The 11,335-nt window shown below is 30.9% G+C and overlaps 1 protein-coding gene across 1 annotated transcript; it reads left to right on the top strand.

Moving 5' to 3' along the window:
• Positions 1-645: 645 nt before the first annotated feature.
• Positions 646-2,778, top strand: LOC131023524 (uncharacterized). The gene is made up of 3 exons (XM_057953068.1): positions 646-1,467; positions 1,850-2,452; positions 2,647-2,778. The coding sequence occupies exons 1-3, from the start codon at positions 646-648 to the stop codon at positions 2,776-2,778; spliced, it is 1,557 nt and encodes a 518-aa protein (XP_057809051.1).
• The last annotated feature ends 8,557 nt before the right edge of the window (positions 2,779-11,335 follow it).

Here is an 11,335-nt window from a genome sequence, read left to right on the forward strand (position 1 = left end):
CATTTAGGGTTTAAATGATGTTGTTGTTTCTGTATTTGTGCTGATGACCATTTTACTTAGTTTTATTTTGAATTTCGTTGGCACTTATGGCACTAATAGTGCCATAAGTGCCAAAATGACTATTTTACTTGGTTTTATTTTGGATTTTCGATGGCACTTATGGCACTAATAGTGCCATAAGTGCCTAACCCGACCCGGCACGCGACCCGCGTGTCTGACCCTACCCAGTCCGCCCAATTAAGGGCAAAAGCGTCCCAAAGCTATAAAAATGGCCAAAATTTGTGTTTTTTCAATGTGTGGCCATAAATTGTGTTTTATGCTTCATTTTGGCTACTTCAAAATTTTACTCTTATTCTTTTATCCATACCTGAAAATGAGTAATCATCTTTCTATTTTCTTTTTTTTATATATAAATATACACCACAAATTCACTTATAATAAAAGTAAGACTCTTATTCCACTTACACATACTTAATCAATTTCTTAAAATTCGTGCATGTCATTCTCAAATAGATACTCATTTCAAGGGCAGGGAGAGTAATATATAAAAATCAACTATGCTTATGAAAAAAACCACTTTAACTATATAATTCACAGATCTTGCACTAATTGCACCTGCTACAAATATTGTGTTAAACCATCAAGATGGATCTCCTCCAAGTTATGAAGGAGTTTCATACTCATGGGAGAATACCTAGAGGGGGAAATTCATCCTTCATTGTGTTGATTCCAAAAAAGGAGGAGGCTTGTTCGTTGGATGAATTCAGACCGATCTCTCTCATCACCAGCCTGTACAAGGTCATGGCTAAGATACTTGCAAATAGGCTTAGGTTGGTCATGGATTCTATTGTTTCAGACAACCAGAGTGCCTTCATTGGCGGCAGATTCATTCTTGACGGAGTGGTCATTCTCAATGAGGCGATTGCAGAGGCAAAAAAGAGGGGCAAGGGAAGGATCGTTTTCAAAATCGACTTTGCGAAGGCATATGACTCTGTGGAATGGGACTTCTTGGATATCATGATGGATAGATTAAATTTTGATCCCCTTTGGAGAAAGTGGATTAGGGGCTGTATTTCTTCGGCTTCGGCAAATGTGTTGGTGAACGGCTCCCCATCGGGAGAATTTTCTTTAGAGAGAGGACTTCGTCAAGGAGACCCCCTTTCCCCATTCCTCTTTCTTATCGCAGCAGAGGGTCTCCACTCTTTGATTAGCAGAGCAGTTGATCGTTTTCTCGTTCAACCGGCAGTCATCGGAAGAGAGAACTTAAAGATTTCACATCTGCAATACGCAGATGACACAATTTTCCTCTTAGGGGATGATGAAGATAATGCAGGGGCGGTGAAGAACATTCTGAAAATTTTCCAACTCCTCTCAGGTTTGTCTGTTAACTTCAACAAGAGCACCTTGCTGGGGATCGAAGTTGATGACAGTAAAGTTGAAAGAATGGCGGTGGTCCTGGGTTGTAAAGTGGGATCTTTTCCTCTTAAGTATCTCGGTATCAAAGTGGGGAGTCGGAGTAATAGAGTCGCGGAATGGAATTTCGTGGTCGAAAAAGTCAAAAAAAAAGATTGAAGGGTGGAAAAATTCGAATCTCTCCCTCGCTGGGCGTATCACGTTGGTGAAAGCGGTACTGCAATCTATACCCATTTATCAGCTCTCGTTTTCTCTCATGCCAAAAACAACTGTAAGAACCCTCAACTCTCTTTTCAGTAACTTTCTTTGGGGTGGAAGGGCGAACACTAGGACTGTCGCGTGGGTTAAATGGAGTGAGCTGTGCCTTCCAAAAAACAGGGGGGGTCTTGGGTTTAGAAATCTCGAGTGGTTTAACTTGGCTTTGGTTGTCAAATAGGTGTGGAGATACTTGAACGGGGAAGGAAGGATATGGGCTAGAGTGGTGAGATCAATTCATGGTGAGGTCGAGTGGGGGGATCAGGGGCCTAGATGTTCGGGGCTAGGTAGATCCGGTTTCGGATGGTGGCCGAAGATAGTGGCGGTGGGGGGGGACCAGAATTCTGCTTGGTTTGCTGAAAAGGTCAGACGTAAGTTGGGGAACGGAGGGAGTGTTAAGTTCTGGAGTCACATTTGGGCTGGTTCGACACCTCTTAAACATGCTTACCCTAGACTCTTTCACATGAGCACTAACAAAGAAGCGATGGTTAGTGAAATGGGAAAGTGGGAAGATGGGCGATGGGAGTGGAAGTTTAACTGGAGAAGGGAACTATTGGAGAGAGAGAAGGCAGCAGTTGAGGATTTCCTTCAGTTTATCACTAACTTTGTTCCAAGCGCAGGAATCCTTGATAGCTGGAGTTGGTGCGGTGCAAAGGACGGATGTTACTCAACGAAGGAGGCGTATGAAGCCATTAGAGAAACAAGGAATGAAGTGTCAGTTCAACCCCCTCTCGAGGAAATTCTGCAAAAGGTTTGGGGCATGGCGGTTCCCCACAAAGCAATGGTATTGACTTGGAGGCTGTTGAGAAACCGTCTACCAACGTGTGACAATTTAAAAAGAAGAAATATTTTGGTGGGGGAAACGGATTGCAGCTGCAACGCCTGCATCCTAAACCTGGAGACAGCAAATCACACCTTTCTTCATTGCCCAAAGACGGTTAAAGTTTGGGATGTTATTGTTCAGTGGTTGGGGATTAGTTTCATCCGCCCTTCTTGTGTCGCCTCACATTTCATACAGTTCGTCCAGCTCGGAAAGGGGAAGAGGTCGGAAAAGTTGTTAGAAGCTTTATGGAGTTGCACGTGTTGGCTGATCTGGAAGTGGAGAAATGAGAGCAGGTGGGAAGGAAAAAATTGGGACGTCAAGGAAGCAATCATGGAGATAAAGGCGAGGATGTGGAGCTGGAACAAAATCTTTAATTTCATTGAGAGTGAGGTGAATTTGACATCTTGGATGTCTTGTAATCTTTCGGTTTGGTTGTTGTAACTGAACCTTGGTACCTCTGGTACCGTCTTTTAATCTTTATTAAATCTTTTCTTACCAAAAAAAACAAATATTGTGTTAAAATTACAATGTAAGTTAGAGTTCGTGCATGGGCATTAATTGGAAACTAATCCTAATTTTTTTAAGATATGTTCAAAATATATGCACGTGGTCTGTCCCACTATTTTGTGTATACTACCATGTAGCACTCTTAATTTATTATAATTTTTAATTATATTTTCTTCAATTTTAATTTATTATGCTTTAATATTATAAAAAGATAATTAACAAGGGTTCACTCATCCAATTAGGGTTTATAATTATTTTTTTTATATTTATTTGAATTAATATATAATTGATTATTTGGGTTCATTAATTCAAAGTTAGGGTATATAATTTTTTAAAATTTCAAGTTTTAGTTATAAATATTAATTAGAGTTCATAATATAATAATATTTTTTTATAAAAAATAATTATAAAATAGATAAATTAAGAGTGGTACACACAAAATAGTGGGAGAGAGGATCCCATTTGCAAAACATGTATTATCCATATGATACTTAAATATCCAAAACAGTTGGATTACATTAAATAATGACTCCAGCACCATCTAAAATCAAAGAAACTAACCATAATAAATCTATAATTCTAGGGTACATTGAAAATTTATCCCTCCTTTGTAATTCAATCAACTACAGGCCTTACATGTTTGACCCATAAGGCCCAACTTGTTTGACCCGATTAGCTAGAGTGTGTCTGGATAAGCCCATCAATTTCCATTGAGATGTTTATATTGAATTATTGTGACTGAAAGTAAAATTTGATTTTCTATTCCTCGATCCTTCGGTTATTTTGTATAAAAGATTCGGATGGAAATTTGTGTTTTAAAGGTACCATTGTAACAACACATACATATTTAAACAAAACATCATAATGTTTGCAATTGCAATTTAATTCATGAAATTTTAAGTTGTAAATCAGTGCACGTATGGGATATTCGGCCGATTTGAGCTAACATATTGGAGTTCACATAATTTAAGCCAATTCGTCTTGATTATAATTGCTCGACAATTAATTCAATCCACACAGAAGATGAACCAATGAATTAATACAGTTACACTACCTAGTAATGAAAAAAAAAAAAAAAAAGCATATTTCCTCATTTTTAAACTAAAGCTAAGAAATTATAAATTTTTATAATGAAATAATAAATTGTAACTAACAATTATTTACTAGGATAAAAAGAATATAAACGTCTGCGAACGTCAATGATTTTATTTTATTTTTGCATATGAGGGAAAATTAATGTTTTACTCCAGTGGGAGGGGTTACGGTTGTACTCCAAAAATATTTTTTTTTGCTAATAATATAAATTTCTTAAAATTTTATTTATAATTATACTTCATTTTCTTTTTTCTCTTCTATTACGCAGAGCGCGGAAAGAGAGTTTTGTTTTTTTTGTTTTTGTTTTTCTAAATATTCTATTTATGCATTACATATACTCTACTCCTATTCAGATTTTAATGTTGTCAGCATTGTTCGTCGTTGAACGGGTTCATCCATATTTTATGTTTGTGTAATTATGTGTCGTATATATCCTTAAATATAAAATCCTGATTCTACTGACTAGGCCTTGGCTTGATTCTTGATTTTGTCACTCTTATTTCGTTTCTTTCCAAACCGTAATAATTGAAATGCATAGCATGATATATTATTGCGCTCAATTTTATTGACGATGGTGTTGATAAATTCCGGCAGGAGGAGGCAGTTGAGTTAGGGGAGTGGAAAGTGGATTTTTTAAGCATGATTCTAAATAGAATGATGGTTCGTAAAAATATGTTACACCAAATAAAAAAATACTACAATTTATCTATTCATACATAATATATTAATATGTGTGTACATAATACTCCCAAGATTTGAACTAGATTCGTTCCGCTTTTTGTGATCCAATTCAGTTATTAATTATCAATTTTTATGACTAATTTACCCTTCTATAGATTGACGGTTGAATTGAAATTGAGTTTGGAGGTTTTTATTTCCTTTTTAATAAATAACTAGATTTGCCATTCGTGCGATGCAAGAAAAATATTTTATGTTTTTAAAATTTTAAATTATATTTATATAAAATTATATGAAGAGTGTGTGTAAGGAACTTAAAATTATATGAATAGTATAAATGTGTAATCGTGTAAAAAATCTAAAATTATAAAATTTTTAAATTTTGATAGAAAATATATATATACCAATCAACTTATTAAATCTATTAAAAATTTACCAATCTTTAATTTTATAATTTTTGGCTTATTATAAAATACATGGAAATATGTAACATGAAGGCTTAGTACATATAACTTATAGTCACCTATAAAAAAAATTAACGGTTTGTGGCCACTAATGAACGGTTATTTGTTTACATAATTAATAATTCATGAATGATATTAATAATAAATTGTATTAATGTAGTTATTTGAATTTTACATAAATTATAACTATAATTTCTTCATAATTTACAAAATTGCCATCTAAATCAATTTGAAATCAATTTCAAATTGAAAACTCCCTTTTTAATATAGTATAGATTGTTTTGATTCTCATTCGTGCCAAACTTATTTTCATTTTTTCTTAACAAAAAAGCAAATATTCTTACGAACTAAATCAATTTTTGATAAACTAAATACAAACTATGTTTAAACATAGCTAAATAATTTTCTCAATCATCCAAAACTCACACACTTTCATAAAAAAATATATATTTCACATCTCAGCATAACTCCTAGATTTTATTTCTTTTTTTCTTTTCCTTCAAAAAAAATCATTATTCTTAAAAATAAATGTGTCTATCCATTTTGAAGCAATCAAAACACAGACTTTTTTAGCACAATTTTGTAATTTTCTCAATCATCTGATACCAAATCCTCTTATAAATCTATTATTAAATTGCAGGGTGTGTTTCTTTAAATTAGCATTTCGCCCTCGTGCAATGCACGATAAATATTTTTATATATTTCTATTTACAATAGATACTAACTTAATTGTTATATAAAAAAATTATAAATACAATAAAAATATAATTTTATTATAACATATAAATAAAATATTATAATCACTTAATTTAAGTACATTTATGAACATTTAGTATAATTAGTTATTTTTTTCAACTATTTGTACGTGCAATTAAAATATTTAAACATGTATATATATTAGAATAGATATACAAATCAAGCCATTAAACTCAAGATAAAACACAATTATATGTATATTTGAGCTGAATATAGAAAGAAATAAAAAATAAAGAAGAATTCACAATAATAAATATTATGAAAAATAAAAAAGTATTAAAAAAATAAGCTGAAAGAAAAATTAAAGAAAAAATAAAGCTAAAAATAAAAAATAATTGAAAAATTAACTTAATAAAGAAAAGAGGAGAGTGGGGAGATTTTCTTTAAGGTTTTATAATAAACAAATATAGTCTTCGCATTTCAAAATTTAATGTTTACATAAAATATACTTCCTCCGTCCACTCTCATTTCATGCTCTACAAAAAAAGTTTCTACTAGTGACATGAGATTTGGTAGCTATTATGCATGTCACAAAAATTAGTGACATTTGAAAATGTAACTATTAGTGATTAGCTACACCATCAAATGTCACTAATTTTTATGACACACATAATAGCTACCAAACCTCATGTCACTAGTGGAAACTTTTTTTGTAGTGATGCTAGGTAAAATGGGATAAAGGTATTGTGAGACTAAGAAAGCTAATAAAGGTATTGTGAGTGAGATAAAATGGTAGTGATAATAACGTTTGATTAGTAACAAGGCATTGTCACTCTATTAAATAGACATAGTTTTCTTAAACTTAAAAATTTTATCGAGATCTTTTAGTTGATATACATATAAAATATTTAAGGATGAAGCACAATCTGTTGGTAAGACGCTTCTCCTTTAACCAATAGGTCGGGGTTCGAGTCACATAGAGGGTTAGAGTATGAGTGTGTTTTTCCTTTCTTTGAGTAATAACAATTTAAAAAATATATATAAAAATACATATCAAATATTTTATAAATAGCCAAATTTCACAATTATAGGAAAAAAAATAATAGAAAATAAGAAGATAAAGAAAAAAAAATATTTGTTACATATAAACTTTCAATTTTATTCAATCACAAAATTGTCATTCAATTTTAAAATTTATTCAGAATTGATTTCGAATTTAATGTTTTCCTTTATTATATTATTGATTTTTACTTTCTTAATTGTTTTCTTTTCTTATTTTCCAGATAGAGCACAGTTTTTTCATTTTTATTTAATTATGTTTTGAAAAAAATATGTAATAGTATATGTCTTGAACGGAATATCATAAAATAACATTTAACATGATATGTAACAAGTTTTTTATTTTTTATTTATAATGAAGAAGTTATGACAGTTCATAGTTTAACATATTAAAATATTATAATTTTAAGTAATAATAATGTTTTCCTTGAAATTAGAAACCTCATTTAAACATTTTTTATTTTCCTGTTTTTCTCAATTTTAATATTTTAATTTTTAAAATTATGTATTTCTATTTTATGAAAAAAATATTAATAATTATATAGAATAAGCATATTATATATTATAATTTATTTTAATAAATACTAAATCAATATATAATCTCTTTTACAAATTTACTTTTTTTAAAAATTTTAAATTTAGTTTTATAGTATATCTTTATTTATTATGGATTCAAATTTTGATTTGAATTGGAAAGTTATTATTCATCCCATAATTATCGTGAATGATAATTATGTAAAAAGAATTTCAATTAAAAGAGATTAATTTCTTTATTTTTGGAAATATTGCAAATTGACAAAAATATCCATTTATGTATATACGTAATATGTATATTTAGCACTACTCTAAAAAATAAAATAAAAGCAGAAATCACCATTCTATTTTATTCTTTATTCCATCATACCAAATACGTCCTTAAAATATTGAAATACTTCATTTGTCCCTATAAAATTGATCACATTCCTATATTTGTTTGTCTCACTATAAGTGGCTCAATCCCAAAATAAAAAGATTTAGAGCTTAATTAAACTAATTATCCTAAGATCCACAAACTAATAAGTCTAACTATATGGCTCTTCATCATCTCATTCTTGACTTCTCTTTCAGCACAATCAATTCAATGTGCAAAACCCCTAGACTAATCCACTGTCTGTTGCAGTGATGAAAAGAGAGACAAGCTCTTACCTTCCATTCTCGATATTGTGGCCTTTAACCCTCGAATCATTCGGTGCGAATGAGGATCTGAGCGGCCTTGTCGTCATCGACTCACTGTCACTATGGTCATAAATGGAATTTGATGACACCGTCGATGAAACGGGTTAGGTTAACATTGAAAATAATTGAATGCATATCCCGGAGACGGAGTAACGGATCATACGAGAGAGGCCCTCTACAAGTATCGACATGTATTTGTTGCGGATCTTGCTTCATTTATTTTGAAAATTGGTGAGAATTAAGTTTCCTTTTATGCATACTACTAATATGTTGGCACTTATATGAGAGCCATTGTGTGGGTTGTTGGTTCGAATTTTGCTGAGATGATGATTTATGTTCACACCATATATATGTTCTTTCAATTGCTTTCTTTTTAATTATGTCTTCTATTTATTCATTTATGTTTCGCTAATTTTCTTTTACTCTCTCTGTCCCATTAAGATTGTCCAATTTCTTTTGGGCACAGTTATTAAGGAGAGTATAATTAGTGTAGTAAAAATATGTAAATGTGTGGGGCCATATTATTTGTAGTGTAAAATTATTACCAAATATAGAAATAGGACAAGATCAATAGAACAACCCAAAAAGAAAAATAGGACAAGATCAATGGGACGAGGGGAGTATGATTCAAGGGTTTGCATAGTTGACTGAATTTATGTGATTGATTTATTGATTCATATATATTACACGTTAACTTATTGCTCTAGTGAGACTGTGTGATTTTTTTTTTTTTTTTTGATCGGGCAAAGTCATGTTAGATGTTAGTAATTAGTTTCCCATCCACTCCAAGAACCACCTTATCTCTCCATTCACCAAATCCACCTTATATCTCCAATCTCCAATTCGCTCCCAAGAGGGATCGAACCCGGGTCACTTCACTTAAGTGAGGACTGTGTGATTATTTATGTGATCTATTAAATTGATAGTTTGGATTAATATGTTAATCGTGTAAATTTAATTAGTGTAATTGCATTTCCTAGAATCGGTCATTTTATTCTTGAATTTTTATTATCTGATTTAATTTATTTCTATTAATTACTTAAGTCTAGTTTCAGTTCTTCTTCACATTTCTATTTATCTGAATATTGAATAGGTATTTGTGTTGAATTATTCATTGTATTTTCGCTTGTTAGTTCATGTGAATACAATACTCTGTTTACTGCTTGCTATCAATTGCATTGTATTAATTGCAATTTTTATTGCTAGCAAATTAGTTATCATATCACTTCAACGATAGCTAAATTTGTTCTTCGGTCCTTCGCAAAATCGGCTACTAAGTTGATTTTTCTCCGTTGCATGCGACTTTCTTATTTCGGTGATACCTTCCTCAGTTGAACTTTGATTTATGATCCGTTGGCCCACACAAACTTCTATCAAGATGATACATAATTTTCATTCAATTTATATATATATTTTCTTATTCAGCTTTAATATTTTTATAAATTTCACTAAAATACATATAAATATGAGTGAAAATTTAAAATGTCTTATTCCTTAAGTTATATGTGAAAAATGCCATTTTTTATAAACATAAGCATTTTATGCCCTATTCTTTAAATACCCTTTGATGTTGATGGGTTTGCTTGGTTTTTTGTGAAAGGCTTACACATTTGACCAATTTGACAGCTATCAGTCATAAAAGTCAACGATTTAACAGCTATCAGTCAAGAATACATATGACCGGTGGGTGGCTAGATTATGTGTCCGGCCGACATAAAAAATAGGGTATTTTTGCCTATTAACACTATAAATATCATAAAATAAAATAATTTAAATATAAAACAATTATTCAATTTTTTTTATAAAACTGACACATTAATAACATTAAAAATCATACTCGTAATCAGTTTTCATTGGCCGTATGTTGCAAATTTCAATAGTCCACACGTCGACTTGACTTACTCGTCAAAGTCAATAAATAATAATTAAACATATTCACGACTATTGTCTCTGTTTGTGTGGACGAAGCATAACATTGTGGTGTCGGACACTAGGGAGTTTGAGAAAAATTACTCTTCTTTTAAATTCACGACTTTTGAATATAATCAATTATGTAACTCGCATGTAGGCGGGACCTCATCACTATTTAAACAGTAGAAAAATATCACCGCACGCAAGCGAGAAACGTCTTTCATGTGGGACCTCAATACCAAATAATACAACACTACACTCAGACGAAAATACAACACCATCTAAAATAGGAAAATATCACCGCACACAGATGGGATTGAACTCAAAACCTCTTACAAAATAAAGTCTTACGACTATTATTTTTCAATTTTCGTCTATTATCTTTAAATGTTCGGAACATACTAATTGGAAATGATGTGAAAAAGTTAGAAGGATGTCGGTGTTATAAATCGTTGGCAACCATATTATTGTAGCATAAACATATATTTAAACTTATCTATTTTCTTTTTTATAAATTATATAAGTAAATAAAGAAATTTAAAGATTGCATGACAGAGAGGACTTTAATCCATAATCTCAAGGTCTTGAATATTAATCACTTATTACACGCACACTAACCTATCTATTTATCAAACTTGGCATTCTATTTTTGAGATAATGTGAACAATCTTGAAAAATAAAGCTTATAATGAAGGTTTCTTTCTCTCTTTTCCATATCAGCATAAAAAAAAACATTTTTTGATAAAAACATATATAATGGTTCAAATAAAAATGTACTCATGAGAAATTTTGTACTGAATATATAACATAATTATATTAAATTCATAAAAAACTTTACAAATTTAATATAATTACTTTATAAATTCGATGCAATAATTTTCATAGTTCTTGATGTATGTGTTTAAATGATCCTAATCTATATTTAATATACGAACACTTGCTCATAGATGAAATCCTAAACCCTAAAATTGATGAGAGAAGAATTTCCTTACAGATAAAACATTGTCTTAAATATAAACAGTGAATGGATAAAATGGTTTCTTTTTTTTTTTTTTTTTTGAGAGGGGGATAAAATGGCTGTTATAAGTACAATAAAATCAGCAGATGTAGATAGGCTTATGTCAATAATAATATTCTCAAGTAATCAAACCAAAAGTGTTTTTTTTTTTTGGAGGGTAACCATCGGTAACCAAAACAAAATTTAAGACAACCCTCAAAA

This window comes from Salvia miltiorrhiza, chromosome 4 (assembly GCF_028751815.1).
Source record: "Salvia miltiorrhiza cultivar Shanhuang (shh) chromosome 4, IMPLAD_Smil_shh, whole genome shotgun sequence".
NCBI lineage: Eukaryota > Viridiplantae > Streptophyta > Magnoliopsida > Lamiales > Lamiaceae > Salvia > Salvia miltiorrhiza.